The 27,969-nt window shown below is 46.1% G+C and overlaps 1 protein-coding gene across 1 annotated transcript; it reads right to left on the bottom strand.

Annotated features, from left to right (window-relative positions):
- MME (membrane metalloendopeptidase) lies at positions 1-27,969 on the bottom strand. Its single transcript, XM_056498952.1, has 23 exons — positions 27,822-27,969; positions 27,468-27,637; positions 24,883-24,918; positions 21,682-21,843; positions 20,794-20,874; positions 20,046-20,141; positions 19,825-19,943; positions 19,085-19,150; positions 16,479-16,613; positions 15,084-15,185; positions 13,451-13,587; positions 13,259-13,352; positions 12,126-12,254; positions 10,572-10,670; positions 10,008-10,088; positions 9,663-9,766; positions 9,434-9,492; positions 7,638-7,757; positions 7,272-7,405; positions 6,263-6,328; positions 4,165-4,260; positions 3,710-3,786; positions 1-1,301 (listed from the first exon to the last, which is right to left on the bottom strand). Exons 2-23 carry the CDS (start codon positions 27,625-27,627, stop codon positions 1,202-1,204), a joined length of 2,253 nt encoding a protein of 750 aa, XP_056354927.1. The 5' UTR covers positions 27,628-27,637; positions 27,822-27,969; the 3' UTR covers positions 1-1,201.

Raw genomic sequence — 27,969 nt, 5'->3', positions numbered from 1 at the left:
TTTGGCTCATAATTTCAGTTTATTATCAAAATGTTTTGATCAGATGACAAACTCAGAAAGCTAAAAGAACATAGGTTTTTAAATAGACCTATAGTAGCAGTCATCTGAGGTATCTGGTACTTGGTTTGCAAATGTCTTTGCTTTGACAAACAAAGCAGTAAGTTCCTTTGCAATCTGCATGAGAATGTTTAATACATATCATTGCAGATTTAAAGCCTTTTACCCTCCTACTTAAAGCTCCTTGAGACCCTTGCAATCAGCTGTGCAGCTTTCCTGGTGAGGACTGACACTGATCAGAACTGTACGAGTTAGTGCAGGATCAGAGCCTGATCAGAGTCAGCCTGAAAACTCCAATGTTTGTCCCTCCACTGGGGAACTCAGTTTTGTAGGCTTTGTCTTATTGCCTGATACCATGCTTTAGTTCAATTTCCCAGTTCTATGCAGCCACTGATAAAATATGTTACAATACTTCAAGTCAAAAGTGTAGCTCAAGATTTAAATATAAAAACTATGATTTATACATTACTAGAAACTTTAAAAAAGAGCAACTTTAGAGAAAGCAAGAAAAAGCTTAGAAAATGGTGAAAGGGTCACAATGTTACAGATCTTTGATCATAATCTTACAGATGATTCATACAGAAATGAATAAATTACCTATGATTTCAGTTGGGCTGGAAAGCTGTAAATTAACTGTTGTGAATAGGGACGTAGGTAATACAGGCTGGAGTAATTAGTGAGAAGTTACTGAAGTACAGCAGGTCTTTGGACTCCTCTCGTATAAATGGTTTCAAGTAAAATGGAAACATTTGGTAGAACAGATTTGCCAACAGCAGAGTGCACAAAGTCTGACACCGGGATATAAAGTGTGTCTGTCGTGTCATGATGGCTAAAATGTGTTCCTGACTTCCTTCCCCCCGATCAGAAATCCCGCACGGCGGGAGATGCTGCGCTTTGCCATTTAGCGGTGAGTCCAAAGAGCGGCTGTGGGCAGGGCCGGGCTGGGCAGGTGCGGCTGCCACACAGGTGAGCCAGCCCGGCTCCCGGCGCTGCCGCAGTCCTGGCTGGGCTCTGCGTGTTTAACGAGGGCTGCAGCGTGTCCCGAGCGTGTCCCCTCTGCTTCCTTCCCTCCTGCCCTTCCCCAAGCCCACTGGCAGGGTCTCTTTTCCTGGAAAGCTCCTGGGGAGGCGAGGCTTGCAGTCCGTCACCAGACGCGGCACTTCTTGGCAGGGTCCATGTTGTCTCTCGTGGTGCAGGAAAAGGCTTCTGAAAACTCTGGGGAGTTCTGCAGCGACCCCAGGACCCTTCAAAACAAAGCCACACGCTGTCACTGCTGCTGGCCTTGCTTTGGCACAGACAGCACGACCCGTGTTTTGTAACTCGTTCGGTTGTGTCACCTCCCGGGGTGGGGAACGCCCTGTGCTGAGCTCGCTGTTGCTTCACTCCACCTCAAGGGCTGCCTGTGTGTTCTTCACTTCATCTTGCCCCTATTGCAACCCCAAAACCACAGCACCTGTCCCTTCCTCATGGCTGGCTCTCACAAGCCAGTTCTTTCACCTAAGGCAGATTTCTTGCTTGTCAGGAGTTTTCACCGAGGATTTTCTCAGCTACGTTTTGCTGACAAGTTTCATGGTGAAGGGAAAATAAGACCCTGAGGTCAAGGGCTGTGTGGTAACTCATCAGTGAATGTTCATTTACATTTTTACACCAAGTTTTAACTGAGATCATGCTGCTCCTCTGGGCGTTCTGCACAGATTTTCCAGTGAATGAGTTTCCTGGCAAAAAGACTCGTACAAACAATGGCTTTCAACTCAACATGGGAAGTGAGCATGAGGCCATCCCAGCTAAGGCTGCTTTTATGTGTGTAATTGTGAACATGTGTGAACAGCTCTGCCAAAGGTCACTTGTTCCTTCAGCACGGGGAATGCAGCAGCACATACCTGTGCAGGGAAACAGCTCAAACACAGGTACTGATGGACATTGATTGTGGGCCAGGAGTTCTTTAAAGAACTGCTTCTTTGAGTAATTGATTATTATTCTGAGAGTTGTGTTCCATTAGAAGCAGGGTGTGCCCACAGAAACTGAGGTGAAGTTCAGCAGTGACACCTGCAGCACTTCCACTCTCCTACAAGGCCAAAAGTGAGTCCCTGCTCTTGGGAGCAGAGGAAGGAGATGGCACAGAAAAAGGGTTATCCAAAAAGTCATGCATTGTGGTGATCTAGCTGTGCTTCCCTGCTCCAATGAACTAGAACTGCTGAAATGGGATGCTCTGCAATTAACAATTTTTATGAGGGACTGTCCTACTTGTAAAGAGAAACAGCCCACAGTGTAAAATAATAATCAAAAAGGCACCTTGGGAGCCTTTGTGACACTTACATAGTATGTTATTAGGTGTTAATTTTGTGGGTATGTCTCATGAAATGTTTTCTATTTTGGAGCTCTTAGGGGGCCTCGTCCTGACAATGACTGCCCATTCTAAGAATGTTGTCTGGTTTCTTATGAGCGTTTGCATCACTGCATATAAAGTTTATAGCCTGTCCTGCCGAGGTACAGGCAGCACAGCAGGATGGGATGTATCCAGGGTACACACAAACACAGCTTGTTACTCTGAGATGCTGAACTAGTCAACTTCAAAGGCCTCGTGCCTCATCCAAATCAGATGTGTTGAGGTTCTGAAGGGCCTCTGGAGCCTCATTAGCACTGAGACCAGACAGGAATGCCTTAGGAGCTGGTGCACCAAGGCCTGGGAGAGATCCCAGAGAGCACAACCCACCCCCAAAGAGAGCAGGAGCAGGGGAGAACAGTCACTGCTTTCACTGCATATCTGAGTGTGTGGGATAAACAAGGTTTGGTGGAAAGCCATTGAAAGGAAGATGCTGGAATTAGTGTAGTGGGTTGTATCAGCAGAGAACTTGGCTGTTGTGGACATGGAGCTGCAGGTGACTCAGCCTTCCAGCAGCAGCAGATGCTGAGATGGCTGCACCACCACTGATCTCGTGGCCTTGCACCAAACAGGTTTAGTGGAGCACATTGCTGCCCTGCTGAATAGGCTGCTCTGACTTCAGATAAAAAGGAAAGATCCTTGTCTGGCTCAAAGGCTTGCACCCTGAGCATGGCTCTACTGAACTGAGCCCAGCTGACCTTGGGAAGGCTGGCTGAGCACACCAGACACAAAATGCACATCTGCTTTTGTACCACAGCACAGGGGTTTGTTAAGGGCAAGGGGCAGTGATCTCCCACTGATTCTACCTGTGACCTCAGCAGAGGACAGAAGTTAATCGTGCTGTTGGTGTATAAGAACCTGTCAGGAGCTATTTTGGGAGCCCTGGATTCCAGACAGGGTCACTGGGGCTCTGCAGTAACAGGCACACAGTGACAGCCAGGTGATGGGGTGGGTGTCCTGTGCTGGAGACTGCTCAGAGCTGCTCCACAGCTGGACAGAGCTAGGCTGGATCTTCCCAAGGATGAGACAAGGATCCCACCTCCCTCCTCTGCCCCTGGAGCTGCCTGGGAAGGGCTTTGTCCCCTGGAAGGGCCAGGGCCAGCCCAGCCCGTCTGTCCCCTCCTGAGCAGCCCCAGAGTGCCCTGCCTGTGGCTGTGTGTGTGTAACCCCCTGGGAAGGGCAGCCAGCCCTCAGGCAGGCTCACTGCAGCCCCAGCACACAAGGGCTGCTGCACAGGTGTCACACCCCAGGATTGCTGCCTCTGCTGACCTGAATCTGCCTGGGCTGTGCACGTCTGTCTTGATGGAGTTCACTGCATATTCTGGTCTGTACGTTCCACACCACACCTGCACAGTAACAAAGAAAAGCATCATTAGCCCAAGATTTTACAGGAAGAGACCTGCTGTCATTTAACTGTGAAACACCCAGTGTTCATGAGGATAAATTCCACATTAGAACATAGAGAAAAAAGGGTGTATTTTGTTAAAAAAGTACATCATTGTCATCAGACAAAGGCACGTCCTACCAGGCTTATGAGTGGCTGAATTAATTTCTTTAGGGAAGATAAAAACCCCCTCACAAGACTTTATTTTCACAGCTCTGCAGTGAACACTGCTCAGCTCTGCAGCTCTCAGTTAGCCCATGGGAGTCAGCCTGTTCTGACCTGCTGTCCAACTGTAATGCCAAGTGGTTTTCAAAGCCCTCAGGCAAGAAGTAAAAGATACCTGTGCAAAGTTCAGGAAAAACAGCTGTTTGTGGTTCATGTCGAGACCAGGAAGAAGCTTTTCTTTTCCATGTTTTTTCACAAAGTTTTCATAAGCCTGTAGAATGAAGTGAGTAGAAATGTTACCACTTCCAGCCTTTTTCCAGTCAAAATGAAATGATGACAAGGAGGAACATGGATTCCTTGACATAATAAATTGTTGCCTCCCTTGGCCATCCATCCCACAGATTCCACCTTGAAGCAGAAGCCAGCAGGGCCATTTCTTAGTACTGTGCTATCAATTACCTAATGCTGCATCATGAAAAAGAGACTTTTTCCACTGTGGGTATTTTGGGGTTTGGTTTTTTTAAAGTGAATTGCAGAAGACTTGAAAACCTTGCCACGGTAAAACCAGCTGATTTCATGTTTCTTATGGAGACAATGTGCTGTTAGTGTATCATCCTGAAGAAAGATGCTGGAGCGATGTTGTGCCTGAGGTCAGTGCCAAAGCAAAGCCAGTCACCTGGCCAAGCACAGCTGAGGAGTGAGCAGGTGGCAGCCCCTGGAAAAGGCTCTGGAGGTTTCCATGGGTAGCAGCTCAGTGAGAGCCAGCAGTGCCACAGCCCTGCAAAGAAGGCAGTGCCACACTGGGATGTGCAAACAGGAGTGGCCTCTGTGAAATCCATGAAGTAACCCTTGTCCTTCCCTTGGCACTGGCCAGGGCTCAGCTGGAGCACTCTGTCCAGTTTTGGGCACTGCCCTTCAAAAGGGTGTGGACAACTGGACAGAGTCCAGGAGAAAGCAGCAGGAATGAGCAGAGGTCTAACAAACATGACCTATGAGGAAAGATCGGAAGAATTGGGTTTGTTTAGTCTAAAGGAGAGGAGTCTGGGCCTGGAAGCAAGTCTTCAAATATGTGAAAGGTCACAGGAGAGAAAGGAGCAGATTGCTGTGTTAGCAGTGCTGGGGCAGCCGTGGCACACAGGAATGCTCCCTGGGAGCTGGGAGGGTGCAGAAGGGCCTGGTCCCACCTGCATGCAGAGGGAGGTGGAACACTCACCTCTCAAGATTCCTTTTCGACCTTTTTTACTGTTTATATGATGCCATAATGATTTTTAATACATCTGATCTAATTTTTCTGGCTACTCCCATTCCTTTCAGAAAGCATATCCCCTTTCATGGCTTTGTACTTTGCCCAAATATTCCAGTAACTGAAGATCAGACTAATCTAATAAGCCTGATGCCTCTTTTAGGCTTCCAAATCATTCCTTGAACTCTCATTAGTAATTGTCTTTGCTCTCAAACATGTCCATTTGCAGTGAGAGCTTGGAGCAGCATGAGTTGGCCCTTGCATCCAGAGGCTCTTTGAGCAGTGGCAGCACTCAGTTATCAAATGTTGAGTATTTTGCCACAGAAGAAGGTGCTCAGGGAAGCAGAAGGAGGATCACATTGCTGAGGCTTGCAGCCATCAGGTTTGTGAGTAACAAGAAAAGCTGATAGAGAGGCTGAGCTACTCTCATCCAGACCATGCTCACAGAAAAACCTGTGTCTGTGACTTCACTCAACAGTGGCCAAGCTGGGGAGCCCAGCAGCTATGTGAGGAAGAGAAGGAAAGCAAAAAAAGCTCCCTTGGAAGGCTCAGTGCAGGGAGTGCAGTGTCTCTGAGTCTTGGGATGCCAGAACAGAGGGCCCAAGTCATCTGTGCAAGATGAAAAGCAAAGTGTTCATGTTCATGGGTCAGAGGAAAGGCATTCTGCCCTCCTGCCTGGCCTGCAAAAGCTGGGAACAGCAGCCAGAGACAGACAGCTGCTGGATCAGCACTTTCTTTAGGTCATGGTCCAAGTGTGAGCCAGTGAATGTTTCCATTCCACACATTCCTTATTCACAGAGCAAAACAAAAAGAGAAGGAGTTCCCTAGGAACAGGTAATCTGCAGCCTGACATGATTAACAGGATGAGAGAAATGCCACAGCTGGCCAGCAGCTTTAATCCAGACCTTGATGGCACAGTAGGGCTGCTCCTGGCCCTAACACAGAAACTGTTTCTTCTTCCAAGGCTCTGAAACTGATTTTCTTAATCTCCCACAGTTTCAGCAAAAATAGAAAAATGGATACTTCTTACCTTGTATGCTTGTCTCACACCCCCATTATCAGCAATGTTTTCTCCCAGTGTGTTGATTCCACTCAGCTGTAAAATAGCAAGATAAAGAATTGGTTTCTGAAAAAAAAAAAAGCTTATCCAGGACCTGTAACACCAAACTGTGCATTTTTCAGTTTCTAAAGGAAAGAATTACCTTAAAATCTGAAGGTTTAGCAGAGGATTATGTTAAAATCTCTGAAAAGTCCTTATGTCTCTTGTCTCAAAATCCATGTTTTGAGATATTATTGTATATCTAATCCTCTTCCTTCCCCTCCAGGCAACTTTCTAGGCTCTGTATCTCTTACCCAGATTTTCTGCTATTTAGTCATTACTCATTTATTCTTCCTCTTTTCTCCTTGTCTTTAATCCAGTTTCTTACCACAGTTCCAGTTAGAGGAAGTGGACAGAATCTGTAGTCTGTAGACAAGTTAAAATTCAAACTCCAAATTGCTGAAATTGTCTCTTAGCAGACATCAGCAAACCTGCTAGGAGGAATTTTTCTGTATACTAGGCAAGTTCAGTAGCTTCTTGGTAGTCAGACCCATAGAAGTTCTCTATTTAGCAGGTATTCCTGTCAGTCAAACATCACCAAAGATGATGGAGCTTTCATAATGGGAAATCTCTAATTCTATTTTTAAAAAAAACCCACATATTTTAACCTTTAGTCCAACATTGATTTATGACAGCCAAAGCTGCAAAATCTAGAATCATCCTTTGATTGAATTTAATGTGTGAAGAAAAGGGCAGAAAAATATGTTGAAATTTTCTTCTCTATTTTTACTGGCCTCTCTCTGAGTTCCCACACTTCAACACATGTTTTGGGAAAACCTCAGGGCTGGGAGTTTTATCTCTTCCCTATCCTGTGTGATGGAATATATTGTCAGGCTGTAAAAAGCCAGCCAGTTGAACTGAGAGAAACAATTTCTTGTGCCTTGCTGCAAGCAGTTCTGTCTCATGGAAGCAGCATGGGGACTCCACAAACGGGACCTACGTTCTGTCCACCTGCCAGGTCCCACGAGAAGTTCCCATACTGGTACACCATGCACTGGGACAGCTCCTTGAAATTCCTTGCTGATTCTTCAGTCCACCAGTCCACCAGGTCTCCGTTCTCATTAAAATTCCTGCCTGTAACAGCGTGTTAAACAGAATTATTTATGCAAGAGAAGAGGGTTTGGTGCAGTGAGGGGGGGAACGAGACTTTGGATTGTGCTGTTGGGAGAACAATGCTGTAATGGCTCAGAAACCCGGGCTGATGTTCCATATGGGAATTCCTGTCCCTCTGGGGGGCCCCTGGGAGGGCCCAGGCTGCAGCAGGAGCAGCACCCCGTGCCCTGGCTGTGTCACACCCGGGGCTCACCGTTGTCGTCGAAGCCGTGGGTGATCTCGTGCCCGATGACCATCCCGATGCCGCCGTAATTCAGAGACCTGGGCTGGGAGGCACTGAAGAAAGGGGGCTGCAAAATGCCTGCAGGGAAGACTGAAAAAAACCCCACAGCACAGTTAAAGCCCTGCCTCCTTATCCAGTGGGGCCAGACTTTTCTGGCTTCACCCAAAGCACCCGTTCCCTCAGCGCTCCCAGCTGCAAGGGGCTGACAGGGGAATGCTGTGGGGCAGCAGGAGCAGAGCAGCAGGACCCCTCCCCTCCTCACACACTTCCAAAATCATGAGCAGCTTTTGCTTTGTTACTACTTTGCTCTGCAGGAAAAAGCAGTTTGTTCCAATTTACATCACTTAGCATTCACAGACTTCTGTCTCATCCTTAAACAAACCTCACAACATTGTGAGAAGTGGGAGGGTGTCCCCCAAGAAGAATAAATTATTTGATCATTCCATCACAAATCAATCTTAGAGACAGGAATTTATTCTTCCCTTGAAAATACAAGTAACTCCCACTAGAATCAATAAAAAATAGGCCAAGCTGTCAATAAAAGAACTGGAACAAAGCAGCTCCTTTTACCCATTTCTCTGCTCATTTTTCTAGGCTTCTCCAAAACAATTCATTTAAAAAGAAACCATGTTGCAATTCAGATCTTTTTATAAATTAGGAGTAATAAAATACTATAAAATATTCAGTTCCACTTAGTACCTCGTGAAGGCTTTTCCTGTCTCCCTGCTGCTGTGGCAATATAAAGTATTAATTCTCCCTGGGAAGGAGGTGGATGTAACTCTACACTACTTAAACAGACAGAAGGAATTGGGTGACAGTTCTCACACAGCAAAAGAAAGAAGATTGATACTTCTTGCCTTTCATATAAATGTTCAGTTCTAGGGCTTTCTTTAAGGACAAGAAAGAACCATGGGAAAACCAGAAAATAATGGACAGGTTAGAAGTAAGCCAGTTCTGCCATGCAGGTCCCACCACACCCAGATGGAGTAACAGAGCTCCAGGTTCCCTGCTCATCTGCACAGAACTGCTCTTTAGAGGGGTTTTTAAAGTCTAGTTCTAAGCTAATTCAGACATCACTCTAAAGATCAGACTGCTTTAATTATCCTGTGCATGCCATAGTTAAAGGATGAGGTAAGAATTTATGACTCACATCAACTGCCAGTCACCAGTTTCAGTCTTCCACATCATGATTCCTTTCCTACAAATTACTGAACAAAGCTATTCTAAGCAAAGCCTTCTGGAAGTTTTTGTGTTAACTGTTCAGCAAAGAGCTAAATGCTGACATCAAGAAATGATCCTGTTTCATTTCTGTGCACAGCCCTTCAGGACAAGGCTTTTCCATTTTTTTAGACTTGTTTTAGGACTTGTTTTAGACTTGTTTTCAGGAGTTACAGGTGGATCACAGTACCTCAGTGATGGCCTAGAAAGGACACTGCAGTCTGTGACTAAAATTTGAACAGTGTTTGCAGAATGGATGTGACAGAAATATCGAGGAGCATAATTCATGTTGTGAAATGTTTTGTGACTGTGAAGGGAGCTGGGATGGTTCACAAGATGAGAAACCTTGGGGCCTCCATGTGGTTCTAATCTTTGGCCAAAATGGACAGAGTTTTTTGTTTCCACGGATGGTTTTGGGTGGGCTGACATTAGGAATCTTTATACTCAAACTTGTAATATCAAGATTGTTTCACTTTCTGATTTTAGAAGCACATACATACATATATAAAAATAGATAATTTGGGCATCAATTAATTGGTAAACCTTACCTATCTGATTCCTGCTTGCTGAATAAAAAGCATTGACAACAGCAGCTCCACTTATCCACCTGGTAACACCAGAAGAACAAACGTTAGTATTTCAATTGTTAATTGCAAAGTTAATGATTGCTAGAATGAGCCTAGAAACTGTAACAGAATCACAGAATATTTGAAGTTGCAAGGTATCTTCTCCTGTGCAAACTGGATAAAAGACTAGACAGTATTATTAAATACTTACTCCTCTTTGTCCACCTTCTCTCTAAGCTTTTTCAACCTTTTCTTCTGGGTAAATACTAAATTTTGAATAATGTTTTCAAAGTATTCTTCTTCTTTGTAGTTCAGCTAAAAAGAAAGGGGGAAGAGGAGTTAGTGGTGGTGTTACTGATTTGGGATAAAAGACATGGATCAGGAAAATCTAGTCTTGAGCATGGTGAGCTAAGCAACACATTTGAAAGTGTTTTTTATCTACAATTAGACCTCGGTTTGCAGAGCCTGTGCACTGCACAAGGCTGGCTGGGCCAGGGAAACAAATGCACATCTTCTTCTCTGAAGCTTTTCTAACTCTCCTGTTGTGCAAACTTACCTCCTGGTACTCACTGTTGAGCTTGTTGTCATCTGTCACGATCTCATCGGGATAACCAATCCTCTCTCTAATTGCTCTTGCCTAGGGACAGTGAAATTTGATATCCATAGCAAATCCAGCCACGTTTTTAAATAATAAATTATATAAGAAAGGCAATATGGAAGGCACTGCAGAAACCACAGGGTGTTAATTATATATAGGTTTTCTTTACAATTTTTATTCATTGGAAGCACAAGTTTATGGGTTTTATCCTGTTCCTCCTCAGAGCTGGTCAAATCACCAGAAATCATTCCTTCTCATTTTCAGTATAGTTTTCCTGTAGATATTCATTCTCTAGCTCCTTAATCACTGATTTTAATCTTGGATACAGATTCTCTCTATTTGTGTGCCCATCTCCAGAGGCCCCTTCCCATGGAATCCTCAGCTGCTGTGCCTATATAAGCACAGTGTAAATGTGTTTTTATTACAATATAGTGATAGAAGTTACTGCTTATTTTTGTCAGGACAATCAAAATACTGATTCTTATAGACCTACACATTACCAATATTTCAGACAGAACTTACTTTTTGTTCTGCTCTCTTTTTGGTCTCTGCATCCATCCAGGAAAGTTCGTCTAAGGTTTTTATAAAAACATCACGTATATCTGCAATCATTTCTTCAACCTGGAAAAAACATCAGAATGTTACAAACCCACAGAGTAGGATGGTGGACAGTGCAGTTCAGTCATCCAGGTTACCAAAACCTGATAGACATTGCCCTGCTGGATGTTGTGCATCTGATGGAATCGTGTTTATGCCAACCCCAAAAATGGCTTGTTTCACACCAGGATTCCAGTGCAATCAGCTAAGGCTTCCCTTCAGGGCCATTTCCAGGAACTTTCTGTGTGGCTGAAGGCAAACAGAAATAGCCCACTGCCCCTGTGCCCAGAGGTGGCAGGATGTGACCTGCTGTCTGTCTCAAAGTGCTGCTGCTGGGCTGTGGGGCTTGGCTGCTGCCCAGCCTGCCCATGCGCCTGGCTCAGAGAGACACAGGGCCTCTCTCCTCCAGCTGTGCACCTGCAGCCCTCACACTTCACACTCGAAAAAACTCCCATTTTCAAACTTTGTAATGACCCTTTTACCACTTCAACAAAAACTGAAACACCGACCCCGCTCTGAGCAGACCGTGATAAAGGCTACTCAGAGCGGTGTCAGGGGGCACGGGGCAGTGATGCAGAGCCACACTGCTGGCACAGGGCAGTGATGCAGTGCCACACTGCTGGCACGGGGCGGTGATGCAGTGCCACACTGCTGGCACGGGGCAGTGATGCAGTGCCACACTGCTGGCACGGGGCAGTGATGCAGTGCCACTCTGGTGGCACAGGGCAGTGATGCAGTGCCACACTGCTGGCACAGGGCAGTGATGCAGTGCCACACTGCTGGCACAGGGCAGTGATGCAGTGCCACACTACTGGCACGGGGCAGTGATGCAGTGCCACACTGCTGGCACGGGGCAGTGATGCAGTGCCACTCTGGTGGCACGGGGCAGTGATGCAGTGCCACACTGCTGGCACGGGGCAGTGATGCAGTGCCACTCTGGTGGCACGGGGCAGTGATGCAGTGCCACACTGCTGGCACAGGGCAGTGATGCAGAGCCACTCTGGTGGCACAGGGCAGTGATGCAGTGCCACACTGCTGGCACGGGGCAGTGATGCAGTGCCACTCTGGTGGCACGGGGCAGTGATGCAGTGCCACACTGCTGGCACAGGGCAGTGATGCAGTGCCACTCTGGTGGCACGGGGCAGTGATGCAGTGCCACACTGCTGGCACAGGGCAGTGATGCAGTGCCACTCTGCTGGCACGGGGCAGTGATGCAGTGCCACACTGCTGGCACGGGGCAGTGATGCAGTGCCACTCTGGTGGCACGGGGCAGTGATGCAGTGCCACACTGCTGGCACGGGGCAGTGATGCAGTGCCACACTGCTGGCACAGGGCAGTGATGCAGTGCCACTCTGGTGGCACAGGGCAGTGATGCAGTGCCACACTGCTGGCACAGGGCAGTGATGCAGTGCCACACTGCTGGCACGGGGCAGTGATGCAGTGCCACTCTGGTGGCACAGGCTGGGGCTGGGGCCTTACCACGTGTTTGCTGTCCCCAGCAAAGGCCTCCTGCACGTAGAGCCGGCCCACGGCGCTCTCCATGTTCCCGTTGACGTAGTTGGCGCAGCGGCGCCAGGCCGCCGTCTCGGACGTGGTGCCATACAGGGCCTGGGGGGCACACGGGGCTCAGGGGGCACCCACGGCCACCCTGGCACTGCCACCCACGGCCACCCTGGCACTGCCACCCACGGCCACCCTGCTGTCACCTGGCACTCCCACCCACGGCCACCCTGGCACTCCCACCCATGGCCACCCTGCTGCTGCCCTCACTGCAGCGGGAGCAGCACTCCAAACTCCTCACAGAGGAAAAAGTTCTGCCATGGAAGCACAAAGAACTTCTGTGTCCAGCTGTGGACACTGCTGAAGGCCTAGGCAAAATCTGTCAGGCCTTTTTTCTAGTTCTAAGTATTTTTCTCAGGCCATGAATCTTTCTCAGCCTCAGCTAGGATTTTCCCCAAGCTAGAGGTTCCTTCTTTATTGTAAACACAAGAGATAAACACCTGCAAGGTCCATGGGAAAGCCTGGCACAAGAGGTGTCTCTCTCTCTGACCAATGATCTGTCTGTATTTTGTTTTGCACAAACTGCCTTATTTAAGGCAATGGCTTCTTTCAATAAATTCTCTTTCTTGCTCTTTCCTGCACCAAGCAGGAGAGTGTCTTGTTGCTGTGTTCTCTCACCACTCCGTAATCCTTCCACAGCAACATCCAACTGCTGAAATTGCTCAGCATGTCCATAAAAGCACTAGGCTATCAGCAGGATCAAATGACTGAAAACCAAGATTCAGGCCTTAATGTTTGCCTTGGAATATATTCCTTTGGATGATGAAGAGTTTCTAACAAGGCAGTCAGGACTGTAATCCTTGCAAATAAATGGGATTAATTTAGATGCATAAAAACAAGAGACCAAGTACCAGAGCAGTGCTCTCAAATCCACTCAGCCATCAGGCATAAATCCCATAAATTATAGATACATTCCACAGCAAACACATCTGGCTTTTGTGTGCAAAATCCAAAATCCATGAAATATTTATATACTACACCTACATCAGAAAACCTCTTTTGTGGCTCACCAAAGCCATCATTAAAAGGCAGGGAGAGGTGAATTTCTGCACCTTACGGAAAGCATTCCTCGTGTCCTTGTAGTCCCTGCTGAGGCTGTTGACAAGATCCATCACAAATCTCCAGGTCATGTAATTCTGCAGGTCCCTGTTTAACAAAACAAGAATAATCAGTGGTGATGTTTTGAGGCTTTGTAAGTTTTCTGGAAAGAAAATGCAAGTACCAAGAATACTTAACACACCTACCTGGGAGAGTATTTCACAAGAATAGACTTGAGCTTGAGAAGGTAGTCAGGGTCATAAACAATGACATGTTCTGTGTTGTCAATGTTGATTTGGACAGTTGACATGATAGCATTTATGAATTCTGACCAGTTGAACACCTGGAAAATCAATATGCATTATGATATGGTTCTATCATAAATACTTTAAATATGTTTGCATGACACAAATGCTCTGCATTTAGTTTCCCTAAAATTTGCACTGCTTATAAATGGGGTTATTGTAATAATAACTGGCCTGAGTTCATTTATAGCTCCAAAAATGTTTTTAACACAGAGGGTATTTGGCAGAAAGAGTAGAGAAATTGCTTTGATTTCAAACTAACACAATTTTTTGTTAATTTTTAAAGTCCCTGTTCTGCCTATTACTGTAAAAAGTGCTGGTGATTTTTCCCTGCCTGCATCTTTGGAAAGGTTGTTGGAAGAGGTAATGTCTTCCCTCAGACAAATGGAAGTAGCTGAGGAGAACAGATAAGCTTTCAGGAACTGAGAGAGAAGCAGCAAACTTCAGGCTAATCTGGGAATAATTGCTGTTCTATCCTTAGACATTACAGTGCTACCAACTCCCATCAAGTGTCTTTTGAGCATCTTGGAATTAATTAAAATTAGTGCTGATCTGCAGCACCCCCCAGGAACTAATAATAACCAGGGCAATGCCATGGTATGACAGGAGTTGTTTTCTGACAGGATGACTGCAATGGTAACCAACTGCACCTGGGGGAGACAGTGAATTATGAAACCAATTAAACCAGGCAGGAGGCAACTGTCAGAGAATGAAAGTCAATAAAATTGCAGTGAATATGAAAAAGTGCCAAGAATAACAGTGTTTCATTGCACCTCACTGGCCTCAGAAACCTCAATAAAAGTCATGGGAATAAGAACTAGCCATGTTCAGGATGACATTATGTTCCTGAGGAGTCAGAGCTGTGCTGGCAAAGCTGGGGCTGGTTTTCAGCTGCACTCTGGTGCCAGCAGTTAAAGGCTGCCCTGCACAAACAGCACATGGCTCAGGGTGAGAGCAGAGCTGGGATGTGCAGAATTGTCCCATTTCATGGGCCTGGCAGCCTGGGCTCTTTCTGCCTGCCTGGGGAGCAGTATTTACTGAGGCAGTGCTGGGCAAACTGGGTTTTTGTTCTGAATCTGCAGCTCTGGACACAGAGTGGGGCTGAGTAGCCACTAAACATCCCTGAACCAGCTGTGGCTACAGGCTGGACTTCTGTCCTGGGCCCTGAGCCATGGGGATGGGGAACAGGATACAGAATCACAGGATGCTTTGGGTTGGAAGGGATCTTAAAAATCATCTATTTCCAACCCCTGCCATGGGCAGAGACACCTTCCACTGGATATTTTTTTTCCTTTGTGCTTTTCCATGTCTGTGTGGAGGCAGGTGGGAAGCTGTGCCTTCAGGTGAGGAGAAGCAGAGGGTACAGAATGTGCAGACACTTCGGTGTCACCAGAAGAGTAGGTAAGAGTGCACATCAGGGATGTGCATCAACTGAAAATACGGCAATTCTTTAACAGAAAAAAATTTCAGGCTTCATTGTTTAATCCCATCAGTGATAAATGAGAGGTTAAATACCAGGTCATTGATCACTCACCTTCTTATTGATTTCCAGTGAGAAGTTGCTTTGGAGTTGTGCCAAGGTCATTTTGTTGTAGAGCAGAAGTGGATCATTTCTGTCTTCAGATTTTGTTGTTGCCTGCCAGAGTTAATCAGGAGAAAATGACTGAGTATATTGGGTTGCCAGGAGGTTTGGTTCTGGTTGGGTGCAGGGATCAGGGTGCTCTGTCTGTCTGTGACCCATGGTAGTGCTGGAGGCACAGCCCCCAGCCCCACAGCCTGTGCTGCTCTGCATCCACAGCTGCAGATTTCACCCTTTTAAATGCTTTGGAAAATCAGTTATGCCAAGCCTCCTTTTATCCTTCTCTTCCACTTCCTCTTTCCTATTCCATTGTGCATTCAGTGGCTTTTTCTGTGTTTTTTTAACAAATCCCAAAGCACAATGCCAGCTCTCTTCAGGCACATTCAGGCTGATACTGAGTGGTGGATGAGAGGTTAAAATCCCAGGCAGAGGCAGCTGCCCCAGCACCAGCAGCAACTGCTGCAGGGACATTGCAGGTGTGGGTTCCTTTCATGCTCCTTTAAAACCTTTCTTCAATGAATTCCTTTTTGTAATAATTGCCCATCTCTGATCCAAGCCCAGAGGTGTGTTTCTCATGAAAATGAAGAAAATCAAAATCAGATGGTTTTAGTTTTATATAAATAGTTTTCCCAAGTATGTGACTTTACTATCAGTGTAACTTCAAAAACAGCTGGAGCTGTAAAATGTGTATTCAGCCTGTTTCATGGTGATCCTCAGCTCCAGGTCCTGCTGCAATGGTTAATAATAATTAAATGAATAATGGTTTGCTCATGAATGCCTTTGGTTTTCTTCATGCACATACAAACTCTCCCTATTTCTCCAAAGTCAAATTTATGATATTATTTTTCCTTTGCCCTTTTCTTTTAAGGGAGAACAGTGTTTGGTTAAAAAAGCCCTTGGAACAATCAGCATTGTGGAGCAGCCTGTGCAGCACAAACATGACTTTGTGCTCACAGCAGGCCAAGGGCTGGAATCTGCTGCTCTGGGAACCAAACAGCCCAAGGGGAAACAGGACAAAGGCAGGAGAGGCCCCAAAGCATCTCCCAAAACTCACACTCCAAACCACAGTCACCAAAACCCAAGCCTGTCTCTCTGCTCTTGCAGGGTTTCTGTGAACAGATCAGGACAAAACATTTTGTTGCTGGAAAACAGCTGCCTCAAATATTTCCCCTGCTCCTCCCAGGCCACAGCTGCATTGCTGTCTGCTCCTCCAGGTGTGACAGGCTCCACACAGCCCTGCTCCCACAAACAGCACCAGCAAGGAACTCAACCTCTCACTTTACAGCCAGCTCTCTTAGGTGGTATGAAAAGTCAGTTATTTAAAGGATAGTTTGAAGATGTTTTTCTTACGTTGGCAATCTCTTTCTCCAGCTCCATTACTCTTCTCATTTGTGCAGAAATATCACTCTCGTTGACAGAAATATTTCTTTCTTGTAGGATTAGTTCAGCTACAGAAATCATGAAATCAACATAGGCAGAACATGCCTGCAGGAAAAAAACAGGAACAGCTTAAAGACAGAACTCTTCAAAGTAGAGCACACCCTGATTATCTTCAAGGTTTAATTTCCATTTTTATGAACTACAGTTCTTCATCCCTTATTTAAACAGGTCAATTTTATCAGAAATACTGTTAGATCACAGCTAGAAATTAACTGTGAATGTTCCCTCCTGGAGCACTGCTGGGGAACTGGAGACTGTTCAAACACTCCCAAGGACTGCACTCTGCATTATTTACAATGAGACATGTGGATGTCCATATTTAAACCATCTCCCATGTTTTTTCTAGCTCACTTTAATTACAACTTCCAAAAATACCATTTCCAAAGAGCTGTGTTCCCAGGAGCATAAAACAAGGGAATTGGCTTTGTGGGAAAAGCACTCCCAGAAGCTGTGAACCTCCTCCAGTGCACCTTGGAACAGCCAGAACTCACGTTGGTGTATCATTAGTGACAGTGACAGATTGGTGTATTTACATTCTTATCACTGGGAAACTCTTCAAGGTTAAATTTCATATATATATAATATATATGAATATATAAATTCATATATCATGTTAAATTTAATAATATAATATTAATATATCTATATTCATACATAATATTAAATTTCATATATATGAAATTTAACATTAAAGAGTTCACTAATGGTAAGAATGTAAATACAGCAGCAAATTCTCTGAAATCTCACACTGCCAAATATCTTGAGGTGTCATTATATTTTATGGTACCTCAGTTTTATTGCAATTCCATTATTATTTGTAATTCTAATTCCTTGCTGGTAAGTCACACTCATTTTTCTATCAACATAAATGCTGTTTTCAATATTCATTTTCAATGCAAATAAAAAACATGCATACTTCTGTATCAGCTATCAAATAATAAATCTGGTTTATGCAATGTAATCTACCAAACCAGTGATTAAAGGTAGGATTAGTAAGGTGTGCATGTCACAGCAGCCCAAAGGGCAGAACTCCCAGTGCCAGTTACAAGCAAGAGAGATCACTTCAGAAAGAGAGCTGCCCACGAAACCACTGACAGCTACAAGTCACAACAGACAGTGCATTCCAACACTCTAAAAACCATGAAATTCCATATAGCTATGACCTCAAACCAGGAAGCTAACAGAGATTTTTAGGTGCCAATCAGTGACTTTATTCTTCTCCTCAGTGCAACTCTTAAGTCAGGTAGCAAAGAACTAAGTCAGCAAATTTCATCTGAACTGTATAAATAGCCTCAGCAATTTCAGTGGAAACTTAAACCATCAGAATCACTCCTGTCTGAGCAGAGCCATCCTGTATCTTACAGGAGAAGAATTTAAAATTCTCTCATGGGCAGGTTCCCCCTGTAGCTCAGGGGTGGGGAGTCCTTCTGGAGGCAGAGGGGATGCAGCTCCTGGATGGGATAACCCAGCAGGAGCCAGACCAAGGGCAGCTGAGGAACAGCTCCCACCTGGAGCAGGACACTGGGCACTGGGAGCCTGCCCACGGGGATAAAGCTGTTTTTCAACAATACTTCCTCCTCTGCTCCCAGCAGTGCAGAGCTGATCCTCAGGTAGGTCAGAGGACAGGAGTTGTCTGTCAGTGCTGCAGTTACCACAACACATGGCAGGAGCAGCCTGTGCAATGTGAGTCAGCTCCTAAAGGCCATCTCACATGGGACTGAGCACTTCAGATGGCAATGATTGTCTTAATGAGCATGTGACCTGTAATTAAATGTAATCACTATTAACTGTTGGCACATCAGCAAAATACCTACAAAGCCCAAATGGCCTGTGCACTTTCTCATTGCTGCTGCATTTAATTCCACAGAAGGAATGTGGTTAATTAAAGGTCACTGTGGTAGCAGTTTCAGCTCCATGACTTCGGCACAGACACCCATCAGCTCTCAAGGACTTAAAGCACATCCAAGATTAGCAACAGGGATACGGTGTCAGTGCTAACAGCCTAATGAGAGCCTCAGCAGTAATGAGTAAACAGGAATTAAAGGAGACCATAGGAGGTTTCGGGTATCTGAGCCATTTCTATCTATCACATCCTTTTGCTCTGTGTTTGTGCTCAGCAGTTGATGTAGGAGACTGTGATCCTCTCAGATCTTCTCAGATCTTTCATGCAGCAAAGCGTGTCTGGTTCTGAATGTTCTGGTTTTCATCCCACCCTGTTCCTGGCAGAAGTAGTTCACCTGCAGCATTGGCCACTTGCTGCTGGTCTCAGCTCAGGAGTGGCCTCCTTTCTGCACTGGCAGAACTGGGCTGATCCTGACCACTTGTGCTCTGTCTAAATGCAGCTCTGACATCGGGGGATAGCTCTTGATCCAGCTGGGAAGCCTGGCAGAGGCTCTATAACAAAGCTAAATTGTCTCATGCTTATCTCCTCCCAAGAGGGGTTAAGAAGCCAAGCTGCAGCCTTGCAAAGACAGGGTGAAGCACAGCAGTGTCAGCAGTGAGTGCAGCTGCCTCACCTCTTGGTATGCACCAGTGCACTCGTAGTAGTCCCGGGAAGGCAGGCCCAGCCCCGGCTGGTCGATCTGCAAATGCAAATAAAAACTGGCAAGAGCTTCAGGGGAAAGGCAGAGCACTGTGCTCTTCTCTTGCTAACTACACCTGCTGATGCTTCACTGGCCAAGTCACCTTCTGGCCACAAGGGCGTTCCCCTCTCCTCCTGATCCCACCTTGAGCTATTTTCATTCTTGTTAAACTTTCAGTATTTCTTTTCAATCTCTTTCTCCTGTTGCTGAACACTGCAGCTGGTAGCCAGTGTGAAAACAGGTGAACTACAGATGACAAAAGAGCCCAGAGACAATCAGGGCAGCTCCTGCATCCCTGAAATCCCTGCACACTCAGTGCTCACAGCTCCATCCACCCATAGAGGAGACACTGGCCCCGTGCTCCTCTCCCTGCATCCCACAGCCCCCAGAGCTCCTCCTGCCTCGTCTGGTGTTCAGGTTTCAGAGATGACCCTTCTGTCCCTGTCACTCCCATCTCACTGGCAGGAACAGAACAAAGATGTCAGCTTGGAGAACAGACAGGCAGCTCTGAACCCCAGACTTTCAGCTGGGAACCACATTAATGCACAAATTCATCTACAAAGTACCCAGGTCCAATTCAGATCACTGATCTTTCTCCTTGTTAACATTTGTGTCTGTGCTTCAGTTATCTGCTGCACTCTTATGATCAACAAGGCCAAGGCACCCAGACTTACGTGAATGATATGTGCTGTGGAATTTTTATCGTCTGTGCCAACAAAAAAATTAATAAGGACCTTTTTTCCATATCTGGAGTTGAGCTGTGCAATAGCTGTCTCAGCTGTCCAAGCAGTCCCTAAGCAAAGGAAAGGTATAGTCAGTATCCATATTTGGTAAGCAATAAATTAAATGTTTTAGATATTTTAACTAAAAAAGAAATAAGCAGAGGTTATCTTACCATAGGAAGCATCCCAGTCAGTTGTTGCTACAGGCCACTCAGACACATTTGGCAATAAACTAATTAGAGGCCTTCCACCTCTGCTATCAATGGCAGCTTTTGGAAAAAATAAAATGAGTTACCATGACATTTTAAACCACACAAATGTTATATATTATAATATATATTATAATGAGTTCAGAACATTGAAGCTGAGCACTGTTTCCCCCATCACCACAGCAGCAGTTTGCTCTGATGTATGACTGTGCTTTAACATTTCATGTAAAACTGTTCCAGTCACAAACAGCATATGCACATCCTTGAGACCATGACATTGAAGTACTGAAGTATCTTTTTCTCTCTGCAGATAGCTTGAAATAATAGTTCTGAAAAGTATTCACACTATTACAGAAACTATAAAAATATGATTTAGGAAGCACTGCTCTTTGTTCTAGTGGCAGAGCCTGGTGTGCCAGGTAGCTTTCACCTCATCCCCGGTAATTTAAATAACAAAAGAAGTTAACTCCCATTTAACTGAAAGGATTTGAGTTTATATATCTGCAGCAAATTAGTAACTGAAGAGTTACCTAAAATAGCTAAGGTAGTAAAACAGGAGGTACAATACCAGTTTTACTGCTGACATTCTGACTGGACTCTATAGAACAGATAAATTTTAGTTTTCACAAAGGATATCAGAGAAATGCTGCCCAGGACAGGATAGAGGGGTGGCTGCTGAGGTGCCCTGTGTGCAGTATCAGGGGACACTCACTTTCATTTATGCAGGACCTGAAGAGAGTTTTTGCCTTCTGCACTGCTGGGATGTCGCTGGTGCTGGGGGTGTCGAGGACATCTGGAACACACAGACAGACAGTGTCACTGCTGCTCTGTCCTGGCAGGTCTGGGAGCAGGGGAGCTGTGTCCAGCTCCAGGGAGCTGAGGGGAAATGCAGCATTTGGGGGATGGCTGCAGCCTGTGGAGCCCAACAGAGGCAGAGATGCTCTGTGGGTCACCCTGTGTGAAAGGCAAAGGCTCTCACTTCTCAGGGACAGGTTTGAGCAACCAGGCCATTGTGTAAACCCAGGAGACAGGCAAACTTAGAAAAAAAGGTTATTTAGCCTGGAGAGAGTGGGCTGGAGAGTGCTAGATGAGTACAGAGTGACTTCTTGGACTCTGTTATTTTCACCTGGAAAATGGGATGGTGAACAGTTTGATACTGGTGATGTGACAGGGAGGAAAATGGTTTGCTTGCTCTTTGGGCTTCCTGATGGAACAGGATAGGCAGGACATGAGCTGCCAGAGAGCAGCTTCCAGCACTCCAGCTGATGTGGGCACAGACAGACATCATCATCATCATCATCATCATCATCATCATCATCATCATCCTCCTCCTCCTCCTCCTCCTGCCTGATGCCACTGCTGGGCAGGCTCAGGCCCCTGGTCTGTGTGCAGATAGCAGCAGGGGCAGCTCTGCCCCAGTTCAGACACAGCAGCACAGCCCCAGAGCCTGCTGCCAGCACACAGCTCGGGGCAGGCTTGTCCTGAGCCAAAAACCCTCAAATATCTGCCGGTATTTTAAGCTTTGCTAGAAAACCACAACTTCTTAGGATGACACGTAAGGCAAAGAAGAAACTTTACTTAGTGCCCAAACTCCACTGACCTTTTAAAACAACTTCTAGCTGGTCTCTCAAAATGTCAAAGTTGCTGTAACGGGAGCTGGTCTCGGGGATGACGTTCCTCTTGAGCCACCCCCCGCAGGCGAACTGGTAGAAGTCCTGGCAGGGCCTGGCACTGGGGTCCATGTTCTCCAGGATCCGTGCAGCTGTGTGACACACACAGAACTCACCAACACTCTGCCCTTCCCAACAGGGAGCTCATCAACAGCTTCAGTTTAGAATAGGCTCGAGCTTGCTTGAATGCTCTAGACCAAAGTTCTCCTCGGTGAACAAGGAATTGCTATTCCTGTGCTGACCACTCTTCTGTACTTTCCAGTTGGCTGTGTACTGGTGGTAAAGTGACAGATGTTCCTGCTCCCTGTCAGTGCTACTCCTTCTAAATAAATGTAGGATGTTTCATTTACCCCTCACTTACCTTTCTTTGTACTGAAACAGGCTGAAAAGGGACATTAAAAGCACAAGGCATAACCTAAGACATAGGTTAAGTATCCACTGTAATGTAGTTTTGGTAATTAAGTATGATTTAGACTTAACTGAATCCTGGCTATTTCAATAAAATAGTGACTTTGCTGGACTATTTCAGCTCTTGTCAGGAAGGGTTTTTCCATTAATGCCTTCTGGAAGCTATACTCATTTTTAGACCTGCTCCACATTTAATCTAGAACTGACACTGCCTCTTGCTATCCTTTGACCCTCTGGAGTGGCTTGTCCAAGACTGGCCAGTCACTGAGCAGCTGTGACAGGGATTCTAGTGAAATCCAATTCCTTGATGACAGCTTCCCACTGCTGTCCATAAACCCTCTGGGCTTTTCCCTATTCCTACTCCAATTCCACCCAGACTGCTCTAGCACCAGTGTGCCAGAACAGAGGCTCTCACAGAAAGGAGAGATTAGGAGTCAGGCAAGAGCTAGGGATACCTCTGAATTTCCCAGGATACTGAATATTCTTCCCATTTTTCTGACATTATTTTTAGTAAATTATGAGGCTTGTGATTTCATGTGTTCATTCCTCCACATGGGCAAGTCAAATATTTATAGTTACTTTTCCAGTACTTTCAATACTTTCCATGTCTCCTGTGCTGGTGGAAATTGAGAGATAGTCTGTGGTGTTTGTGTAGATTTGCCTGCCCCAGTTTTTCTGTTGGCTTAGGAGTGTTACATTCTAGGCCAACATCTGATGGTTTTACAATGTTCCAGTGCCTGCAAGATGGAAATAGCCACAGACAGGTGCATTTTCAACCTCAGACTGCTTCAGTAGCATAAAACCCACAGTGGAAACAGATGCAAAGCCACCTAGCTGGTGCTTTTCCTTGTGAAGTCAGTGGCTTCAGGGTGACTTCTATTTGAAGGGACACAGGTTCATGCCAACAGCCAGAGACTGGGAAATTCAGTCAGGATTTTACTAAGTGTGACACTTGCTGCAGCCCCAAGTGCTCTGGGATTGTGGAAGCTCTGTGCTGGTTTCTGTCTTTTTTGCTGTTTCAGTTAGGGGAAGGGTTTATTCCTGTCCAAACTTCACCTATTTGCTGTGAAAGAGGAAAGCTGTAATTATTCCTAACATCTCTGCCTTAAGGGTATCCCTCTGAATCTCTCTGCCAGACTGGGGCAGCACCTGGAGGACATCCCTGTCCTGGGATGAGCTTGGCATGTGTCAGGCCAGGACTGGACACCCCACTGGTCACTGGCCCTGCCAGGCACTAACATAGCACAGGAACATCTGACACCAGCAGAAGATGGCCCTTACCCACTGACTGTCACTTTGGGAAAAAGCTCACAAGAGCCAGGAGACATCCATGACTTGCTTCAATCTGAGGAATCATTAACAGAGTCATGTCAAATCTGGTTTGAGCTGTGCAGTTGGGTCAGCACTGGGTAAAGCTCTGTGCCTGCTCCTGTCACACAGAAATCATCCTCTCTCATAACCCCTGCTCCAAGGTCCAGCCCAGTAGGAGCTAGCAACTTTTATCACAACTTAAATACTGCAAAAGTGCCAGCAAGGGCTCTGCTGTGGGAGCTGTGGTCTTTCATTAGGGGCTGCATGTGAAGTACATAAATTAAATATGACCATGCAGAATATTCTCTTCAAGATACAATAATAACCAAGATATATAATAACCATTCATTATTTGGCTGATACCACAGGTATATTATAACCAAGGGAATGTGCTTATGTTATGAATGTTTTATTTTATCTCTAATCCAGGTGAATTTATACCTATACAAATACAGATAATACACAGTGTACTCTTCATTAGTGCTCAGTGTTGCTGTGACAAACCAGTGTTTGGCTTTGTTCCTACTGTCCCTTGTTTACTCAGGTCCTACCTGCCACCAAGGATGTAGAGCTGCCTATCAATTACTTGTAATGATTAATTTTATTGTCATACTCCTGATTATCAGTTGTTGCTTTAATAGCTTACAAATAAAGTAATATAAGCTGGCAAGTGACCTGGGGAGGATCCAGGAGCAAAACAATGTGCTTAGCTAGGTATGAAACAGAGACCAAAATCCCCTGTTCCATCAGGCTGTGTGCCTGAGCTCAGGGAAGTTATCAGAGTGTGTCAGCTTATCCAAAAATGCTCAAATGCACAAACTGCCTTCCTGTGCTGCCCTGCAGTGGTCTCACAGATCCATGGGTGACAGTGCCATGCACTTACTGGTATTTTACCCTGGGGAATTCTCATCACATTTTTCCTTCTTTATTTGTTCATTATTTATTTCACTACATTTTTTTTTCTTCTGGTTGTTTATTGGCAGCTCTTGTCTCAAATGAACAATCAATTCTGTCAGTATCTTCACTTTATCCCTTTCCAGTGGTTAAATGCTGCTATAGCATTTAACAGAAGCATAAAAGAGCAAATTGTTCTAATTGATTTTGGCACTTCTTGCTAGATTGTGCCTCATCTCTCCAAACCTCTCCTGCTTTAACAGGACCCTTTAACAACTCCATGAGTTACTGAGGGATGGAGCAGCTTGTCAGAATAGAACATCCAGAATCTTTTGGACATGGAGGGTGCTCTGTAACCTTGACAATATCACAGCACGAGAGTTTAACTATGCCAAGAAAATCAAGTGGGGAAACAGACCCACACTTGCATGTGCCACACTTGTCTGCAGTTAGGTGGGGGAATTCCATGGTAGTAATTTTGTCTAAATTAGTTAAAAACAGGCATTTTTCATTCTTACCTGATTTGATACAGTCTGGAGTCTTGCAAACCCCATCTAAAAGAGAATGCAATCATATTGTTAATTCTGTACTCAATGTCAATATAATAAAATCTACTGTAAATATTTCCACTGACAGTCAATTTAATTGCAGTGTACAGTAAGATAATATGAATGGACACCTTACACTCAGTAAGGGAATATTTATAGGCTCAGGCTCTAAAAATAATCATCATCTTCAACCCTTTAGGGTCATTCAGTGCTAGTCACTCATCATGTGCAACTTTTGTAGTCATCAGAGGAAAATGTCCTCTCAACTGGAGGTGGGCAAAACACTATTTTTATAACAAAGAAGCAATTTAGAAAAAGTAGCTGAAGGACTGGAGAGAATTACAAAGCCAGTTTGAATTTAGCAATACTTTACAATGACAAAAGGATTTTCAAGGAATTATATGAAAATTCTGAGACATTCACTCTGAAGTCTCCTGACAAAATACAAGATTCAGGAACATGAGAATATTTCCTTTTGAGACTTTGGAAATAATTTTTTTTTCCCCCATGATGGCATTTTTCCATCCCATAACTACACTTCAATAGAAAGCCTTCAATAGAACTGTACTTCAACAAAAAGCCTAAACAAAATTATGAAGTACTTCAAAATTAAAAGCACTTCATTCCCAATATAATGAAAAAGTTCTAGTTTGACCCTAGATGGAAATTTTAGCTTCTCTATATTATCTTTTCCAAAAATTATCAGGGTATTTCCCCCTGAATGAAATTATTTTGCTCTGGCTGCTGAAGCACAAAACCTCTCAGGATGACTACACTCACTGAGAGTCCTTGCTGCAACAGCCTGAAAAAGGAAAAAATAGGATTTTCATGCATCTACAGGAACACAAAGCAAGCCCTGGAGTTTGCTTTTCTTCAGCCATGTTGTAATTTGCTGGGATTTTTGCTTACTGAAGCATTAATTACAAACAGAAGTATTCCTAAGTCAGAACAAGCAGATGGTTTGTGTTTACCACAACTTTTTGTGAACAAATGAATTTACTGAGTCCCAGTTGGAAAGGCAGTTTCTGAGCTTTTCCAGCAACAAGATGTGTGGATGCATCTTTACATTTCAACCAACACCCTAAACCCTTCAACCAACACCCCAAACCCCTCAGCCAGCACCTAAACCCTTCAGTATCACCCTAAAGCCTTCAGTATCACCCTAAACCCTTCACCAGCACCCAAACCCTTCAATATCACCCTAAACCCTTCAGTATCACCCTAAACCCTTCACCAGCACCTAAACCCTTCAGTATCACCCTAAACCCTTCAGTATCACCCTAAACCCTTCACCAGCACCCAACCCCCCCATTCCCAGCTCACCCCATTCCCAGCTCTCCCCATTCCCAGCTCACCCCATTCCCAGCTCACCCCACTCCCAGCTCTCCCCATTCCCAGCTCTCCCCATTCCCAGCTCACCCCACTCCCAGCTCTCCCCACTCCCAGCTCACCCCATTCCCAGCTCACCCCATTCCCAGCTCACCCCATTCCCTGCTCTCCCCATTCCCAGCTCACCCCATTCCCAGCTCACCCCACTCCCAGCTCACCCCATTCCCTGCTCTCCCCATTCCCAGCTCACCCCATTCCCAGCTCACCCCACTCCCAGCTCTCCCCATTCCCAGCTCTCCCCATTCCCAGCTCACCCCATTCCCAGCTCACCCCATTCCCTGCTCTCCCCATTCCCAGCTCACCCCATTCCCAGCTCTCCCCATTCCCAGCTCACCCCATTCCCAGCTCACCCCACTCCCAGCTCTCCCCACTCCCAGCTCACCCCATTCCCAGCTCACCCCATTCCCAGCTCACCCCGTTCCCAGCTCACCCCATTCCCAGCTCACCCCATTCCCAGCTCACCCCATTCCCTGCTCACCCCATTCCCAGCTCTCCCCATTCCCAGCTCTCCCCATTCCCTTCTCTCCCCATTCCCAGCTCACCCCATTCCCAGCTCACCCCATTCCCAGCTCTCCCCATTCCCAGCTCTCCCCATTCCCAGCTCTCCCCATTCCCAGCTCTCCCCGTTCCCAGCTCTCCCCGTTCCCAGTTCTCCCCATTCCCAGCTCTCCCCATTCCCAGCTCACCCCATTCCCTGCTCTCCCCATTCCCAGCTCTCCCCGTTCCCAGCTCTCCCCATTCCCAGCTCTCCCCATTCCCAGCTCTCCCCATTCCCAGCTCACCCCATTCCCTGCTCTCCCCATTCCCAGCTCACCCCATTCCCAGCTCTCCCCATTCCCAGCTCACCCCATTCCCTGCTCTCCCCATTCCCAGCTCTCCCCGTTCCCAGCTCTCCCCATTCCCAGCTCTCCCCATTCCCAGCTCTCCCCATTCCCAGCTCACCCCATTCCCTGCTCTCCCCATTCCCAGCTCACCCCATTCCCAGCTCTCCCCATTCCCTGCTCTCCCCATTCCCAGCTCTCCCCATTCCCAGCTCTCCCCGTTCCCAGCTCACCCCATTCCCAGCTCACCCCATTCCCAGCTCTCCCCATTCCCAGCTCTCCCCATTCCCAGCTCACCCCATTCCCAGCTCACCCCATTCCCTGATCTCCCCATTCCCAGCTCACCGTCGTAGGTGGCGTACAGGGCGATCATGGTGATGGCCACGATGGTCAGCAGCACCACCACCACTGCCAGCCCGACCTCCAGGCCACTCCATCCCAGCTTCTTCTTTGGTTTTGGAGTGTTCATTTCAGTTATATCCATCTGGCTTTCCGACTTGCCCATAACCCAGTGTCTGGAAGGGAAAAGGGAATATTCACTGAGCACTTACCCGAGTCACAGGCTTGAAACCAGCTCCTCACCTGCACAAAGGTGTTTTCTAGGTGAGTCTTCCAATTATCTGTAATACTCCTGGGCTGTCAGGACAGGAAGGATCCTGCCAGGCCCCTGCACACACACACACACACACACACACGTACCAGGCACTTTGTGTCATGGATGGAGAGCAGAGGAGTGCAGGTCCTTCACGTGGAGGAGTTTCCTTCACCCTACACAGAAAAGGAAGGCCAGCAAACCAAAACCTATTTTTAAAATGTACCCGTGAGGTTTAATCTTGTGTGAAGGTAC

Source organism: Oenanthe melanoleuca, chromosome 9 (assembly GCF_029582105.1).
Source record: "Oenanthe melanoleuca isolate GR-GAL-2019-014 chromosome 9, OMel1.0, whole genome shotgun sequence".
In the NCBI taxonomy this organism is placed as follows: Eukaryota; Metazoa; Chordata; class Aves; order Passeriformes; family Muscicapidae; genus Oenanthe; species Oenanthe melanoleuca.
The sequence above is the reverse complement of the archived record's forward strand: the minus strand, read 5'-3'. Positions and strand labels throughout refer to the sequence as shown.